The 17,565-nt window shown below is 34.7% G+C and overlaps 3 protein-coding genes across 12 annotated transcripts; 1 reads left to right on the forward strand and 2 right to left on the reverse strand.

The window, feature by feature from the left end:
• Positions 1-1,733: 1,733 nt before the first annotated feature.
• LOC141602335 (germin-like protein subfamily 1 member 1) lies at positions 1,734-2,816 on the reverse strand. The gene has a single exon (XM_074422633.1). It carries the CDS (start codon positions 2,784-2,786, stop codon positions 2,124-2,126), a length of 663 nt encoding a protein of 220 aa, XP_074278734.1. The 5' UTR covers positions 2,787-2,816; the 3' UTR covers positions 1,734-2,123.
• A 3,599-nt stretch (positions 2,817-6,415) lies between these two features.
• LOC141598673 (uncharacterized) lies at positions 6,416-13,585 on the forward strand. Of its 10 annotated transcripts, none has more exons than XM_074418395.1 (10): positions 6,416-6,561; positions 7,552-7,633; positions 8,116-9,339; positions 9,562-9,990; positions 10,072-10,136; positions 11,190-11,264; positions 11,635-11,731; positions 12,030-12,101; positions 12,837-12,938; positions 13,195-13,585. In XM_074418395.1, exons 2-10 carry the CDS (start codon positions 7,592-7,594, stop codon positions 13,216-13,218), a joined length of 2,130 nt encoding a protein of 709 aa, XP_074274496.1. In that variant the 5' UTR covers positions 6,416-6,561; positions 7,552-7,591; the 3' UTR covers positions 13,219-13,585. The 10 variants fall into 10 exon arrangements, 6 of the variants coding, with proteins under 6 accessions (XP_074274496.1, XP_074274494.1, XP_074274493.1 ...); XM_074418393.1 differs by having other exon boundaries at positions 6,420-6,561; positions 11,632-11,731; XM_074418392.1 differs by lacking the exon at positions 6,416-6,561 and adding an exon at positions 6,956-7,137 and having other exon boundaries at positions 11,632-11,731.
• Positions 13,586-15,489: 1,904 nt separating this feature from the next.
• Positions 15,490-17,219, reverse strand: LOC141599964 (formin-like protein 4). The gene is made up of 2 exons (XM_074420114.1): positions 17,183-17,219; positions 15,490-16,850 (listed from the first exon to the last, which is right to left on the reverse strand). The coding sequence occupies exons 1-2, from the start codon at positions 17,217-17,219 to the stop codon at positions 15,490-15,492; spliced, it is 1,398 nt and encodes a 465-aa protein (XP_074276215.1).
• Positions 17,220-17,565: the final 346 nt, after the last annotated feature.

Consider the following 17,565-nt stretch of genomic DNA (forward strand, 5'->3'; position numbering starts at 1 on the left):
TCATTATGGGTATTTTTGTGTTGCGTAGCGCTAATGAGTTATGTATCTGGTAGCTTATGTGACTTCCCCAACCACTTCGAGGACTTACGAACTTTGAATATTATAAAAGTTCGGATCATTTCGGGTCGCAGGTCAAAAAATCGGGGTTTGTAACCCAAAGAAAAACAGGTCCGATGGGTCGGGTTTTTAGGTCGGGACGAGTTTTGACAGGTCTAGCTATAATGCCTTCTTTTAATATGAGATTTCCGCTATGAGAATGCTATTAGATCCACAATTTTTTACTCCTAACAAAACAATTTACCATTATGAACTCTATTGGCTCATCTTAAAGTCACCAGGCCACTTTATTCCAATAGAATTTTTTATCCGTCAAAATTAGCTTAGTTTCAATCCAAAATAAAGGCTTTAGTAGTTCAAACAATCAAAAGGCCCTTCCTCATTGGTTCAACAATAGATGAAAAATAATAATAATGAGAAAAGCTATAGGATGACAAGTTCTAGTAAAATATTAAAATAATACTTAATAATTAATTAGGAAAAAGGGAGTGGGTGTATTGAGTGTATGTAATAATTTCAACATTAGAACTCTACCAAAACAAACATCATGCATCTCTACTCTAAAATAAACTTTAGAATAAGTAATACGGATCATGAGACAAACCTAAATGGAACCGCACGAGAAAACAATTCGCAGGTACATGACCATCCCACATAGCATACCTCATGCGCCTTTCGTGCTTTGTCCTGCCATATCAACAAAATAAAACACCATTAGGCTACACAAAGACCATTAAAATTTTCAAAAAAATTAAAGTTCAATATCTTGTTTTATATCTTCAAGCCATTTTCATGAAAATAAATGTAACCAAATATTTTGACCAATAGCATAGTATAGCACAAGGTCATTCTCACCCCCCCAATAAATTAAAACCAGACACCGACAAATAACTCTCTCAATATAGGGGCAAATCAAAAGTGATCATTATTTGTCCCACGTTAAAAAATAATGTAGGTGTGTTGAATATATTACGAATAAATAATAGAATTGTCCCACACGAAAGATTAACATGAGAGAGTGTATAATATGATATATATTTTCTATGTTATATTCAAGTGATATTTATAATTTTTATTTATATTTGGCAAAAAAGTATCGTAAAAAAATTATGAAAATTATATAATTAGATTCGTGGTAAAAAAAAATGCAATCATTAGATTATAAATTTCATATCATTTGCACATATTTTAATTATGATGAAAAAAAAAATAGAAAAAAACATACGAATATTGATAGATAGTACTCCCTCCTATTCATTCATTTTGTCCCTCTTTCCTTATCGAAGCTAGTCGGATTTTTGTCCCTCTTTCCTTTTTTGGTAATTTTTGTGTGGTCCAAATTTAATTACATGTGGGGTAGAGTGGAATAGAGTGTTTTGTGTGGTCCAAAATCATCTTCTTAATTCTTGTGCAAAATAGAAGAAGGACAAAATGAATGAATAGGAGGGAGTATAATTTTTTACTCATTATTAAATCGGGTTTGATGTCGAATTAGGTGCGAAAAATATGGTGTATTAACGACATGCGTCAGTTACAACAATATCATATAAATATTAAGCCTTACAACTTTTTTTTTCATTAACAAAGTGTTTTATCTTTTATTTTATTTAAAAGATATATTTTAATTATATGTAAACAAATAATTAGACATAAGATATAACATAACAAAGTTAATTACCCCGTTACAATGCACAGGTGTCAAACTAGTTATAAGAGTAAACAAGACGTATCATCATCATCAACCATCTCATACAAAAAATTTGCAAATTACTTATATTAATTTTTACAGAGTAAGTAGAACAAGATTAAAAATGAAAAACATTTAAAGTTGTGGACTCCAATCCAAATCACATTTGAAAGAGAGACAACTCAAAATAAATTTTAAGAGGCGGATTCCACTCCTTCTGTTCGAACCAATTTCATACGTTAGCTAGTTCAATATATGTGAGGTTTATTTTAATCACATTTATGAAATGGGCTTGAACGGAGAGACTACCACCTAACAATCATAATCCCTTTACGCACATATACAAGGCCCGTTTCCGAAAATGGGTCGCGAGAACGGGTCATCCTTGAAGGTGATTACTGATCCGGATTACTTCTTGGGCATCAATTTTAAAGGCCTTTTCCAATACAATTGATGGCATAGATGGTGTAGTAGTAAAGGTAGCTAATGAAGCAACTTGGGTACCTGGGTTTTCACTACTTAGCCCAGAAATAGCCATTGATGGGCCTTTTTGGTCCACATTATAAAGAAAATGGATCAGCCCTTTTGGGAATACGAATGATTCACCGGGCCGTAACCGTTGTGTATACATCTTATTGGACGTATCGACAAAGCCCACTAAGATTTCACCCTTGAGACATGTGGTCACCTCTGAGGCCCGTGGGTGCGAGTGCGGTGGGACCAACCCGTTTGGGTTGATATCGATCCTAGCCATGCTCAGACCCTGGGTGTGATGGCCCGGGAGGATCTGGTTGGTGGTTAGAATGACGCTGAATCCAAATTTATTTGTGCTGGTGTTACCAGCTTTTGACAATGCTGAGGTGGAAAAGTGAGATGAACTTGCCAGATCCTGATTTAAGCACGGCGGGCCGTTTGATAAGTAATAATGTGGGTTAGACGTATCCGCGATGCAATAATCTAGAAGCGGGTCAGGATCGGCATTAACTAAACCCAATGATAAGAAGAGACTCAAACATAGTTGAAGTTTGATTTTAGTTTTCATGGTTTGAAATCTGGTTTATTTTTTTGGTTCGAGTTCTCAAATGAATTATATGATACGATATATATACATGTGTATAAATAGGTGAGTAAGAGAGCATTATGTGATGTTTTAACTAACTTAAGAAAGATAAATATTAGCTTACAAAATTGAGTAGCTTAGCTTAAGAGGTAATGAAGGAGAATGAGGGAACGTTAAGGCAACACTAAGGGAAGCTTCTAATCAAATAGCTAAGCATCTTATTAAAGCACAATTGTGTCCATCCAATTGTCTTTATGATATACTTCTTAAGTTTCTACCATGTGTTATTTTCATGAAGTAGTGAACTCTAAGATTATGTTTAGCAATTACCAACAAAAATCGTATTAAATATACTCTCTCCGACTTAACAAATTATTTACACTTATACTATTTTGTGAGGAGTATTTTAATAAAACTAAACAATCTGTTGAATTAGAGGTAATAATTGATTAGCTAATGATTTATCGTAGTCTAGTACAACACAGATCATTGTGTAAAAGACGTATCAACATTTTTTGCAAATTTTAACCAACTAGTATTGGTGCCCGACTTCGCCCGGGCTACCTCTACTTACCATTATTTATTTTTTCATTAAATAAAATTACTTAAAGTTGCATAACCCATAAATTTATCATTAATATATTTTTCTATGACGTATCCTAAAATTACGATAAATAAATTTCGAGACAAATTCACTACTCCCGCTATTAATATTTTACTCTTATTAATAAAATAATAGTAATAACATTTTACTACTTGCCCGTAATGAGTGCTACTTTCACTACTCCCGACGTAATTATTGTTATTGTAACTACTGCCACATTAATATTGATAATTTCACTACTCCCGTCGTAATTCTTGTTACTTTCACTATTGCCGCATTAATATTGATTATTTCACTACTCCCGTTGTTGTTTCTACCACTTTCTCCAATCTCGATAATAATATTGTTACTTTTACTATTCAAATGAGTGATTACTATCATATAACTATATCCAATGTTACTACAATTCTGCATGCAATTTTAAGAGGATTATATATTTATATAAATATATTACATATATGCATTAAATCAAATCGAAAGAATTATGCAATATTATATATTATGGAATCTAACTTGAATTATTTATAACCTACTTATATTATATTTTTGTATTTGTATGTTAAATAATTAACATCTCTATACATCTAATAAACTATAAAGTTTAATAAAATTGCTAGATTTTAAATTTAATGTATAATTTCATGATGATAATAATTAATACCATAAGCGTGCATGTTTATACTAATTAATTATTTTATTTTAAGGAAATTAACCATCTTCTAGTCTTCTATAAATATTTAGGAAAATTACCAAGCATCTTCTTTCTTTTAGTTTCCTTGAAATTAATCATCTTAATTAATTATTTCATTTTAAGGAAATTTACCATCTTAATTAATTATTTTATTTTAAGGAAATTGACATATTTTAGTCTCTAACAAATGTTTAGGAAAATTATCAAACTTCTATATAATTTAATTTTAACCCAAACTATATTATATTTGCATTGAGATCCCTTAATCGGGTCCATCACACGGTGTTATTGATTTAAAACTATATAGTATAATTAATTTGTATAACTTTCTTTAATTACATTGAAGTCCCTTGGTTTCTGGAATTAATATATAGTACTAGTATTGGTGCCCGGCTTCGCCCGGGCTACCTCTACTTACCATTAATTTTTTTTTTCATTAAATAAAATTACTTAAAGTTGCATAACTCATAAATTTATCATTAATATAATTTTCTATGACATATCCAAAAATCACGATGAAATAAATTTTGAGACAAATTCACTACTCCCGCTATTAATATTTTACTCTTATTAATGAAACAATAGTAATAACATTTCACTACTTGCCCGTAATCATTGCTACTTTCACTACTCCCGCCGTAATTATTGTTACTGTCACTACTGTCGCATTAATATTAATAATTTCACTACTCCCGCTCTAATAATTGTTATTTTCACTATTGCCGCATTAATATTGATTATTTCACTACTCCCATTGTTTCTACTACCACTTTCACTAATCTCGCTGATAATATTGTTACTTTTACTATTCAAATGAGTGATTACTATCATATAACTATATCCAATGTTACTACAATTTTAAGAGGATTATATATTTATATAAATATATTACATATATGCATTAAATCAAATCGAAAGAATTATGCAATATTATATATTATGGAATCTAACTTGAATTATTTATAACCTACTTATTATATTTTTGTATGTTAAATAATTAACATATCTATACATCTAATAAACTATAAAGTTTATTAAAATTGCATATATTTTAAATTTAATATATAATTTTATGATGATAATAATTAATACCATAAGTGTGCATGTTTATACTACTTAATTATTTTATTTTAAGGAAATTGACCATCATCTAGTCTTCTATAAATATTTAGGAAAATTACCAAGCATCTTCTTTCTTTTAGTCTCCTTGAAATTTACCATCTTAATTAATTATTTTATTTCAAGGAAATTGACCATCTTAATTAATTATTTTATTTTAAGAAAATTGACCATGTTTTAGTCTCTTAAAAATGTTTAGGAAAATTACCAAGCTTCTATATAATTTAATTTTAACCCAAACTATATAATATTTACATTGAGATCCCTTAATCGGGTCCATCACACGGTGCTATTGATTTAAAACTATATAGTATAATTAATTTGTATAACTTTCTTTAATTACATTGAAGTCCCTTGGTTTCTAGATTTAATATATAGTATTGATTTGCATTGAGATCCCTTAATCGGGTCCATCACACGGTGCTAGTGATTTAAAACTATATAGTATAATTAATTTGTATAACTTTCTTTAATTACATGGAAGTCCCTTGGTTTCTGGATTTAATATATAGTATTGATTGATTTTGCTTTTCTTATATAGAAAGACATTTTAAAATCCTACTCTATATTTCTTTAGATTTATCTAAATCCGAATGCTATTTATATAGATTGTTCAAATCATCCTGGATTATGAATATATAAATTTAAAGATTTTATATCAGTTTAAACAAAACCGACTTCACATAAAAGAAAATAATTAATTTTAACAATATTAGTTTTGAGATCCTTTTTTAAAAGATACGCCAAAAATTTCTCATCATAATCTATTCTACACCGAACATTACAATAATTTGATATTCGTTGAAAATTAAAAGTAAATATAAGTGTTGAGATCTGCACATCCAATAAAGTGAAATAAATAACTTTCTATGATAGAGTTTACAAAAAATAATAGAAATACGAGTAAATTTTACTCATTTCTTTTTTATATCTACTCATAAATACTTTTAAATACATTATATCATATTAAAATCATAATAAACTTTATCAACTCTATCATAAAATTACTAAAACCTACATAAATGAGATTGCATTATTAGAGTATTAGGTGATATCGAGTCTCGATACCACCTTTTTACCTCTACCATTAAAACAATAAATATTACATAAGTATTTAACTTGATACTATCCGTTGACGTTCTTGACGATAGATAAATGGTACTCCGTATAATTGTCCAAAACTGAAAAAGAGAGACCAATCACGTGCAATCCGCTCTACATTCACATAACACAAAATCTACCTTCCCTATTTCCAACTTCCAAGTTCTTTCCAAAGGTGGCGCCTTTCCTTTGGAACCTCATATTCTCACCGCTTCAATTCCTCCAAATGCTTCACCTTGATTGTAAATCCTCATCTACCCTACATTTAATCTTGCATTTTTATCCTTTTCTGTAATTTTACTGTTTTTTACTTACTGAAATGTACCAAATTTTAGTACATTATCGTGTGAGACGGTTCTTTTATAGAAATAGTCAGTAAAATCCGCGTGTTTAACCAATAAAAAAACCGTCTCACACTTCATTGTCAGGTATTGAGTAATGGACTAGTGGGTGTTTGCTTTAAGGTTTAAACTCATTATTTTAGTGTTTTCTTAGTGGATTTGATCTGGGTTTCTTTCCCAAAAATTGATTCTGATTCTTTGTGGGGTTATGTTTACTAAAAGAATGGTAGCTTCTGCAAGTACTGAATTACCCAAAAAGGCAGATAAATAATTACATTGCCCACTATGAACTGTAAAAAGAAAATTACAGTTAAGCGATGATTCATATTAGTCGACCCTAACTGTTGCCTGACTTGCCTCTCCCAAAATGATTTGGAGTCGGGTAACATGAATCATGACCCGGAACCGGTTAAATAATGGGGTCAAGAAAAGATTGATATGATTACATTAAAAAGAAACATTATCACATGGGGTATGGTATGACCTTTCTATTCATTATTAGTCTTTCCAATCTACATTAAGATGTTGTTGTATATATTGGTATGCCTTTCTTTTTGTCTTTAAGTGTGATCTTGCCTTTTTCTTTATAGTTTATCTAATTATTTTTTCCAATGTTTATGATGTTTGTGATCTACTGTTTCATATAATAATGGAGTGTTAGTCATACTTCCTACTGATTTGTTACTAAATTTTTTGTCTCACAATAACACGATAACATTATCTCAGTGTCTCAATGGCTCCCGTAAATTGCGGGATTGGGACCCTTTGTTAGTAATACAAAGAGGCTTGTGATCTACTGTCTCATAGGAGTATAATAATGGAGTGTTAAGTGCTACTTCCTTCTGATTTGTTTGTTTGATTCTTTTCTTCATTGAGTTTTTTGTCTCTCAGGTTTAAGTGGTAGTCCAATTTCCTGATCTTTGCACAATCTATGGGTGAATCATTATTGGAATCTCCCAAAGTTGATAATAAGGTAAAACAAGTTGCTGTCTTTTCTTGATTTAGTTACCCTTTTGTCTTTTAATCTTGAAATTGTGAAGATTTTGTTTATTATTCATTTTAAGATTAAGATTTCATTGTCATTAATGTTGGTTGAATGGGATTGGTATTAGATGTTCTGAAGTTAAATGCAGATTTTGTTGGAGTGTAGTTGGTTCTTATGTTGCTCGGACTCGGCTAGATTGCGTGTCCAAGTGCCAGATTCGGCTATTTTATATATAAAGTTCATGGTTTTGGTCTAAAATGAAATGTCTAAGAGTCCTACCCATGTCTGAGTGTCGAGTGTCCGACTCAGGTATATGAGGTTATATTAAAATGTCCGAGCAACATAGCCACATAGGTTGGTTCATGTTAACCGATTCTAAATCATTTCGTAGCTAAGGGTTTGCTGGTGGTATTGTTGTTTGTATGATGAGTGTTCTTAGATGGAGATGTTTTTTGTGTGTTTGAAAACAGATGGGTGAGTCTGTCACAAATGTGCCTTGCTTTCAGCAGTCAGTGTCATTTGGTAGATTTGAGCGCGATAACCTTTGTTGGGAGAGATGGTCTACTTTCCCAACAAACAAGTATCTTGAGGAAGTTGAGAAGTGTTCAACTCCTGGATCAGTAGCTCAAAAAAAGGCCTATTTTGAGGCTCATTACAAAAAGATTGCCGCGCGCAGAGCTGAGTTGCTATTGGATCAGGAAAGGGAGAGGGAAGCTGAGATGGCTGAGGATTCGGCTTCTGTGAATTTGATTTGTAATACCAGTGAGAAAGATTTAGACAATGAGATAACTGACACAGATGACTCTGTTAGTGAAACTGATCATCGAGAGGATGAAGTGGACAGTTTTGATCATGGTTGCATGCTTCGAGGTTTGGTCAGCCCGTCCTCGGAGCAAACCATTGGTTCTGGAACAGAGTCCGTGAGTGAAAGTGAAGGTGAACTAGGTGGGCAAAGTGCTTTATATCTGAACCCAGTACCATCTTACGAATTTGAACCTGTTCCACAAACCGAGTCGAATACTGAACTATGCAACACTGGTTTTGATGGTGAAGTGACTGTTGAGCATGTTCATGTGAAGAGTAATACTGCTGATGTTTTCTGTCAAGAGAATGAGACGGGCAGTTCTGATGGTGAGGTAAGTGTTGAGCATGTTCATCTGAAGAGTGATAGTGCCGATGTTTTCAATCAGGAGAATGATGTTCAGGATCGTCCTAGTGAAATCATTGAATATGATGACGGTGCACTTCATGTGAATGACGTTAGTGAACTGTCAAATGTTAAAAATGCGTTGTGTGAAAATGTTGATGAATATAAGGATGGTGATAATACCATTAATGAAGCTAGTGTAGACATGGATATAGAGGTGACGAAAGAAATTTGTGAAGTGAGTGATTGTGCTAATGTCATTGATGAAACGGTGAAGATTAAGGTGGCTGAGCATTTTGAATACCCGGATGATGGAGCTGACCTGATTAAAGGTTACAACAATACTCAACCCCAGGAAGAGTTTGTCGGTGCTGATTTGTGTCCCACGTCAAAAAATCATGAATTGGGTAAGCTGAAGCTATCTGCCACGCCTTCTATACTGAAACCTAAAGGCGAGGAATTGCCTCAAGAAAAGGTCAAACGAACAGTTGTTGAGGAAGAGAGCAGAAATCTAATGAAATTAGTCATGACAAAGAAAACGCAAAAGGTATATATCTGTTTTGAACGTTAGTTGTTTTGCTTTTGTACGGCCTTTGTTTTTTTACGTCTTCCTTGCATTTTTGAAGCAGGGATTTACTCACTATGCTTTTCTGTAAAATGAAAGTCAACCCGCGATATTGAAAACAAAAAATGACATATAATGGAGGGAGTAATTGCTAGTTTTGTTATAGTTAATGTTTTATGTTTCTGAAAAATTGCAATTTTCTAGGCAACATTGGTGAAGAAGACTGTTAGTTCAACAAATACCAAGAAACAATCACCAACACCAGTCCCGAAGAGGATTACTGCACCAATGCCTAAATCGACAATGCTATCCACCCCTAAATCGTCAAAGCTTGAGCTCATTAAAGGTGGCAAGTCTGCTGGCCGTCTCTTGGATAAGAAGGAAAATGGTTTCACCCCTCCGACTGTCAAGAAAACAACTGGACCTCAGAGCAGGAGGCTAATTCCTACGTCCCTGCACATGTCTCTCAGTTTAGGGCCAATGAATTCTGATCAAGCATCGCTTACAATGAGAAAATCGTTGATTATGGAGAGGATGGGAGATAAAGATATTGTAAAACGAGCGTTTAAGGCATTTCAAAATCCACCTCAAATATCACCATCCAGTGTGGCTAAATCACCTTTACCAAATCAGGTGCATTTTCTTCTGAAATTTGACGTTGAAAGCTAACACTTCAGTTTCATTCGACATTTAACTAAAATTTATGTTTTGCAGTCTGTCTCGAGAAAAGCTGAACAAAAGGGTTCTCCAGCTAACATCATTCCAAACAAAAATGAGGGGTAATGTTTTTGTGCCTTTTGCCACATTAACGCTCACTAAAGTTTCATGATACGAGCTTAAGCATGTATTGTCTTTGAATACTCGCATTGTTAATTTTAGAGTAAATTATCAATTACACCCACGCTTAATCCACTTTTTTACACTTACTCCCACGTCAATTTTTTTTTTTAAATTACACCCAAATTAATAGCTCAGGTTATAATTTGCACCCAAAATCGGTTTCAGGCCACTTTTCCGTCAAATTCATTTTTTTGGTGTTAAAAAATTGATTTTAGGACGATTTTACCCTTCCTTCCTTCTTCTTTTATGAACTCAGCTTGTTTTTTCTACTCATTCTCATTCATTCTCTTCTATATCTTTCTCCCTCATCTTCCCCAATTTAATTTGAAGACCTCCTCATCCTCAAGGTAAGTCTCCCCATTGGCATTTGGCACTGTGTATACTTTTTAAATGCTGTACAGAGAGTATTCTGAGTACCTTTGGTATTTAATGCTATATTTGGCGCAAAAGCTAGTTTACCGGATTCACCAATCCTTAGCAAATTCTGAATAAGGTTGAGTGTATATGAGTTCTTTCTTCCTTACTCTATCACCTAGCCTTTATCACAGTACTTGTTTAAAATCTATATATATAGTAGACATTATATTAGATGTGTATCCCGTATCAGACTCTTTGTATCAAGCTAGGCAGCTTGCATTAAACTGTACATAGTGGATGTTCATAAACTAACTGTAAGCCTTTAAGTTCTGGGGTTTCATTTTGCTCTGCATTCTCTGAAACTCAAACTATGTTTACTCCATACTCCATAGTCGTTAGACCAGTAGCATAAAGAAGATGAGAGGGAAGCATAAAGAAGAGATATATGCGGGGGCAAAATCGTCACTTTATTATTTTTTTCATCTGAAAATGGCATTTGGTGCAAATTATAACCTGAGCTATTAATTTGGGTGTAATTTTAAAAAAAAATTGGCATTGGCTACTATACTGAATATAGAAAACTGTCTTGACTTTTTTTTTTCCTTTTTTTTCACATTTTTTTTTGCAAATGACAGGATAGGGAAGGCGGCAAAAACACCTAATACTCGTACCAGTCAGCAAGGAATAAGAAAGACGTCACCGTTCCCTAAGTATGATCTCCGAGTCTTCACCTAAATGCCTCTAGCCTGAATTCTTTGTAGTTGCATTCTCCTTGTTTAAGCATTTTATTCTGAGATCAAGTTACATTGCTACTCCCTCTATCGCACTCAATTGTTTACGCTTTCATTTTTAGGCGTGTCAGTTTGCTTTGGATAATAATTTTCATGTGTAATGATCTATTCACCCTCAAATTTTCTACCACCAAATTTTATGATTGCTTGGCTCTCTTAAATTTTGGCATACATAGCTTGCTTTCTCAATCTACATAATTCTCGAAAGCACTCCCTCTCTCCTCTCCATGGACATTGTGCCAAAACCAAAAGTAAACAAGTTTAAAAATTTAGTGTATCTGTGTAGCAGGGTAACTAAAAATGGTGGTGCTGATCAAAGAAATGTGAAATCTGTTGCTGCTTCTTTTGGCCCAAGAGTTCTACTTCAAGGAAAGAGTCAGAATGAGGTAATATTTTGCAAAATGCTTTTATGCCCGTATTAGGAGTATTCAATATGAAGGGTTAGCCTTGGCGCACCGGTTAAGGTATTGCTTTGTGACCGTGAGGTCACGGGTTCAAGTCCTTGGAGCGGCCTCTTGCCAAAATGGCAAGGAAAGGCTTGCTCCAATTACACCCTTGTGGTGGGACCCTTCTCCGGACCCTCGCCTAGCGGGGACGCCATCGTGCACCGGGCTGCCCTTTTTTATAGGAGTATTCAATATAACTTTCTGATTGCGGACGCTGTGTTATGCATGTCTTTGGCAGGCTTCCAAGAAACTGGACTTACAAGCCAATACCAATATCTCTGGGACAACCCATCTGCTGTCAAAACATAAGGTAAGAAACTATTATGGTAGTAACAACTGCGTGTCGCGTAGTTCAATTTAGATGCAGTGTTTTGAGAATTCAGTGCGTAATCCATTTCTGCTTCAGGAAATAAACAATGAATTACTCTAGCATATAAATTATGTGCAATCCTTGTCCATGTGATCATCATTATCCATGATGGTAAAGAATTGACTTATTCATTCAGTACAAAGTGTTGAACTGCTTTTGTTAAATTGGACCTTACCACGTACCAGTGGTGGACCGATGAAATTTGTTTTCAGTGTCTTGCTGAAATAAAAGTCGAGATTTTAATTTTGTCAAAATTAGGGCAAATGCATTTTTTCCAGTGTCCAAGGAAATTGAGTTGCTGTACATCAGTACATGGGTCTGCCTATTAAACCATTTCCTTAGGTAATGTACACCAATTTAGGCCAATATCGCACGAATCTTTTCCTCATGGGGTCGTAGGTGGGGGATCAAACTCTGAAGGCGTTGTGTCGTCCTCAACTGAATTATATATAACTTGAGACTCATTAACCATTAGGGTTTCTTGGGTTTGCAGTGCACAGAATGTTCTGTTTTATGCTTTTACTGTTTTAACTCGTGTAAAAGATTAATCGGAAGAAGCAGACTAATTCTGGCATATTTAATTTACGGCACTGTTGTCCTTTAGAAGGATTTGAGATTGCGCAATTTGACTTGGAGGTTTACAATCCTAATCTTATGCATTGCTGCTTGATATAGGCGGAGAAAGCTGCCCAACTCAAAAAACCAAGCCAGAACAGTAATACTAATCCCAAGCCTGCGTCAAGCTTTGGTCACAAGCATGGAGGATCTTTACATAAGGTATGTTTCTGAAGTCATCCTCACTTGACATGATTGAATACTATAATATTATTAAGGTAACTGAAAACAGAAGTCCGCGGAAATTTATACCTTAATATTAAATTTCTGCCAAAAAACTGAATTTATCAGATGAGAACCCCTCTCCCGAATTTCAACCGAAGCACTTTACTAAATTTTTCGGCACTAGTGAAAATTAGCATTTTTTTGGCTCCTTTTGTCAGTAGTGACGGTAATATTGGATATGTCGGTCATGCAGGAAGATGGCAAGGCAAAAGCTTGAAGCTAAACGGAGTTTTCACGAGTAGATGAATTTTGCAAGTCAGGTATAAGAAAGTTGCCCTTTTGTAGTCAGGTGATGTATTATACTATAGTAATTATGTTGGTGCAGAGTAAATAGGTTTCATGATCAGGGGATTTAGATGTATAAAGGAGCAGTTGCATAGTAAATTTAGTTGTACATCCGAATTGCATTCGATTGTAGGGTTCTGGTATCTGAACTTTCTCTGTTTCGTTTTCTTATCGTTTCTGTGCATGTACTGTCATAGAGAACTTAGATCGAAAGAGGGATGTTCGTATTAATTGTTCTAGACTTATAGTACCATGTTGCACCGAAAATGTACTGATATAAGTTGCATGTCTTTCAATCATATCCTGTGTTCTGTTTTGCTATCTTTGGTAGATTTTTCTTGTGGGGCAAACTTTGTTTTGTTGAACGGTGGTTAGGATCGAGGTATTGTTGAGATTATGTTCCATATTCGAATCCTTTCCTCCTTAATGCTTCAAGGGCTCCTTTAAATTGCTGGGTAAGGAAGGATTGTATATACGTAATCTTACCCTTATGCTAGCAACACAAAGATGCTGTTTTCGAAAGAGTGATGACTCTCAAATATGAAAGTAGACCAAATATATAAAGTCAACTAAGTTTATACTATTAAAACTTGTTGGATAAGAATATCATATTTTTATGTTAGACTAACTTTTAGAATTCATAAAATTTCTTGGTTTCATTGAACACACAAGTCAGCTGGTCAGTCAAAAAGTTGGTAATTTACCGCGTTGACTTTGTACGGAGTTCATGTACTCTTTTAATTTATAAAATAAAAGACGAAAAATTATCCGTTTTGATTTTTCAAGGCCGTTTGGAAACAACCCAACAAAGTAAACGCGCTAACAACCATTTAAATATACTGAAGACGCCTTAGCTTAGAGGTGAAGATAGAATGTAAGCAAATTCGGCTGGTAAAATCACCAATACCCATGACATAGGATCGAATTCCGTAAGAAACACATTTGCCCTTACGACTCCCTCAGCACCAAAAAAAGAACAAATTTGATATGGATTAGTTAATTAATTAATTAGTCAAAGTTCCATTTTTGGGATTCATGAGGTAAGATAAGTCTGTTTTACACTTTAGTTGGTAGGATTGTTTTCATGGCGTTTTTTCTAATCTAATTTAATTGAATTAGTCAATTAATTTGTTAATTGCATCAACTTGTTCATGTTTTGAGTTTTTTATTAAGAAATCTATAAACTAATCATAATGTGAATGTTCTTCAATGGAGTACTTTTCTTTGTGCAAGTTGTAATAAATCAGCATGATTTCTGAAATAGTAATTCAGTCATAAAAAATTGGTTTACGTCCCGAAAAGGCGAATATTAGCTTAGACTTTTGATTGAAAGGAGTTTGAGTTTTACAGTCAGATGGTGATTTTTGTGTATCGCGTGAATGTTTGATTGTTGTATACGTTTGCTTTATATTTTGGTTGTATAATTTAGTCCAAGTCCTAGAAATAGCTCAGTCCCTAGTCCCTACTGATGTTGCGTACTTGCGTGCATCGATGAGTGGACGGTGGTGGATGAAAGTGATCATACCACTGTTTAAACTAGGTAGGGTATAGACGCTGTTTTGAGATTACGTCGAGATTTGCATTGAATGAATGTTGTTTCACAGTAAAAAAAAAAAAAAAGCTTGCTGAGTTTAAAGAGCTATTTTGCTTCGATTCTTCGTAATTTAGAACTAAACAATAATGAGTTTTTTGGGTATACACAAAAGAAACAACTCTACCAACTAAATATAATGCTATTCTGATATAATTTACACAATCTTGGAAAATGATAAAGAACAGTATTAATTCTTCAGAATTAGATGCCTAATTGAGATAGAACCATGCTACTGCTATTTTACGAATAGCAGTGGCGGATTTGAGGGGGCTAGCAAAGGCGCTCACCCCCCAGACAGCATGTCACATGTATAAAACCTGTGTTTCCTGCAACTGAAATCCCTCTTGAACTGAACAATATTCCTTCAGATATCAGTGAAACATCTTTTCTCTGTGCAAAATATGGGATTTCGGAATCATAAGACGAGAGTACTTTCTTCTACTGTATAAAACTTCATATATAAGACAACTTTCTTGTCCAAATAAGCAATTAAAGAACAAATTCACTCAATATTTATCTGTTTTTTTGTTTTTACATGTCAAATTGATAGATAAATGGCCTTATAAACTCTCTCTTCTTTATACATCAGTAACATCTTCCATCACCCGTTCAGCCGTCATCATCTGAGTCACATACTTTAGAATTTACAGACAGGAAATGATCTGGCAAACTACGAAATCTGACTCGAGTCCTGAACTCATCCAGCGAAGGGGAACTAGAAGAGCTGGCACCGCCTGACTTAGAGTTACCTTTTTCTTGTTGTAAAATCCTAGTAATATCAATACAAGCTTTATCAACCATGCTCAGAAAATCTCTCACTATGGAAAACAACTGAAGCGGATGTTTATCTTTGAACGCTCCTGACTGATAATACTGTGTCGTTTTCTTCACAAGCTCCATCACTTTTGCCTGTTCTTCTTGGACCGCCTTTATTTCTACATCGGCTTCTTGTAGAAACTCTTTCATCTCCTTGATGAATTCCTCTCTTCCACCATCGGCCCCACATTGTAACATGTGTTGCCTAGTTTCAGCCACTTGGGATCCCATAGTAGTACTAATGTTCGAAAGGGTGTCGTAGTTGATACTGGCTGATTTCAGGACATTTGGCAATTTCGAACCTGACCTTTCTATAACTGGTAACCCTAGTCTCAGAAACTCTTTTTCTCGCTCCTCTTTTGATATCACATCAACTGAGGTCGGGTTTGTTTGGCTGCTGTGACGGACGCGTTTCATGACACACCGTTTCCCTTCATTTCTGACAACCTGATGGACAACAAAACGGAGCAGGGTTGTTTTCCCATCAGCGCTCTTGTAGCCTGATAATTTATGCAGAGCTGTTACATTCAATGCCTTTGCGTCTCCACGTGCAGTCCCGACATTCAGCCTGTTTCCGGCTTTAAGGATGGCTTCTAGAAGCTTCCAGAACACTGCACAGTCCCGAAGCTCATTACAGGCAGAATCAAGCATTCGGAGTGAATCCTTTAGGTTCTGAATCTCTGACCCATAAGTATATCTAAATACCATGGCATTGACTCGAGTAAAGGCGGTGGGAACCGCCTTCAAGAGGTGATACAGGAAGGACTCGGCATCAGCTAGCTTTCCTACATCGCCATCAAATGCAAGGATTTGAATCTTTTCCTCTCTGGTAGGAGACATTCTTGTTAGTTTTTCTAGGGTTTCCAAATCTAGGCCTTTTCCTTCTGATACACCATCAATCAACTCTTTTCTCGAGATACCTAAAGCGCGAACCAGAATGGCTATATTTTGGGAACGCCGTGAGTCCAGGATGGAGATTTTAGCTGCTGGATTTGTCTCCTTTCCTGGATTCCTGTTTGGCGATTTTCGTTCCTTGGCAACGTCACCAAACAATGCTTCCATCATGTCACCATTATACCTGTCACAAACATTAACAATCAGTGTTAAATCTTCAGAATTTGATGCCCTAAATGAACTAGCTGAAGTGATCGCCCCTAGACAGCGCAAATTTTGAAACAGTTAAGTTAAAATCCTGGTTCCGTCACTAAACTCACACATAACATAATAGTATTATGTAACATGTTTTTCCTGCAACTGAAATCTCTCCTGAACTGAACAACATTCTTTCTAGTATCAGTGAAAAAATGGGAGTTCGGAATCGTAAGACGAGTACTTTTTTCTTAATAAAACTTCATATAAGATAATTTTCTTGTCCAAAAAGGCAATTAAAGAACAAATTCACTCAACATTCATCTAGTTTTTTCCTGTCAAACTGTTAGGGTAAAAAAAAAAGCCTTATATACATAGTACACTCTCTTCTATATACATTGATAAGATCTTCCATCACCCGTTTCATCCGTCATCATCTGAGTCCCTTGCATTAGAATTTATCGGCTGCTGGGTTTGTCTCCTTTTCTGGACTCCTGTATGGCGATTTCTGGACTTTGGGAACCGTGCCATACAACGCTTCCATCATTTCATCATTATACCTGTCATGAACAAATAACATTAACAATCAATTCTGTTTCAAGTTTTTCATTGTTCAGCGAGGGCGACCGCCCCCTGCTAACCCCTGCATGGCTCCGCCACTGCATTAGATATATCATGGACACCTCCAAGAACAAGCTTACCGGTTAACCAAACTCATATCTGCAGCCTGCAAGGACAAATCGCACCAAATTAAACGATCCCTGTCTGGTTTCCAATGCA

The sequence above is a fragment of the Silene latifolia genome, chromosome 9 (genome assembly GCF_048544455.1).
Source record: "Silene latifolia isolate original U9 population chromosome 9, ASM4854445v1, whole genome shotgun sequence".
In the NCBI taxonomy this organism is placed as follows: Eukaryota; Viridiplantae; Streptophyta; class Magnoliopsida; order Caryophyllales; family Caryophyllaceae; genus Silene; species Silene latifolia.

What these genes read in the sequence shown, in the direction of transcription:
- LOC141598673 (XM_074418393.1), top strand. Translation starts at nt 7,592, where the DNA reads ATGGGTGAATCATTATTGGAATCTCCCAAAGTTGATAATAAG. An exon ending in AAGGAAAGAGTCAGAATGAG is followed by an intron (nt 11,732 to 12,029) that starts GTAATATTTTGC and finishes TGTCTTTGGCAG; the next exon opens with GCTTCCAAGAAACTGGACTT. An exon ending in ATCTGCTGTCAAAACATAAG is followed by an intron (nt 12,102 to 12,836) that starts GTAAGAAACTAT and finishes TGCTTGATATAG; the next exon opens with GCGGAGAAAGCTGCCCAACT.
- LOC141602335 (XM_074422633.1), bottom strand. Translation starts at nt 2,786, where the DNA reads ATGAAAACTAAAATCAAACTTCAACTATGTTTGAGTCTCTTCTTATCA.
- LOC141599964 (XM_074420114.1), bottom strand. Translation starts at nt 17,219, where the DNA reads ATGACGGATGAAACGGGTGATGGAAGATCTTATCAAT. An exon ending in TGATGGAAGATCTTATCAAT is followed by an intron (nt 16,851 to 17,182) that starts GTATATAGAAGA and finishes TGCGCTGTCTAG; the next exon opens with GGGCGATCACTTCAGCTAGT.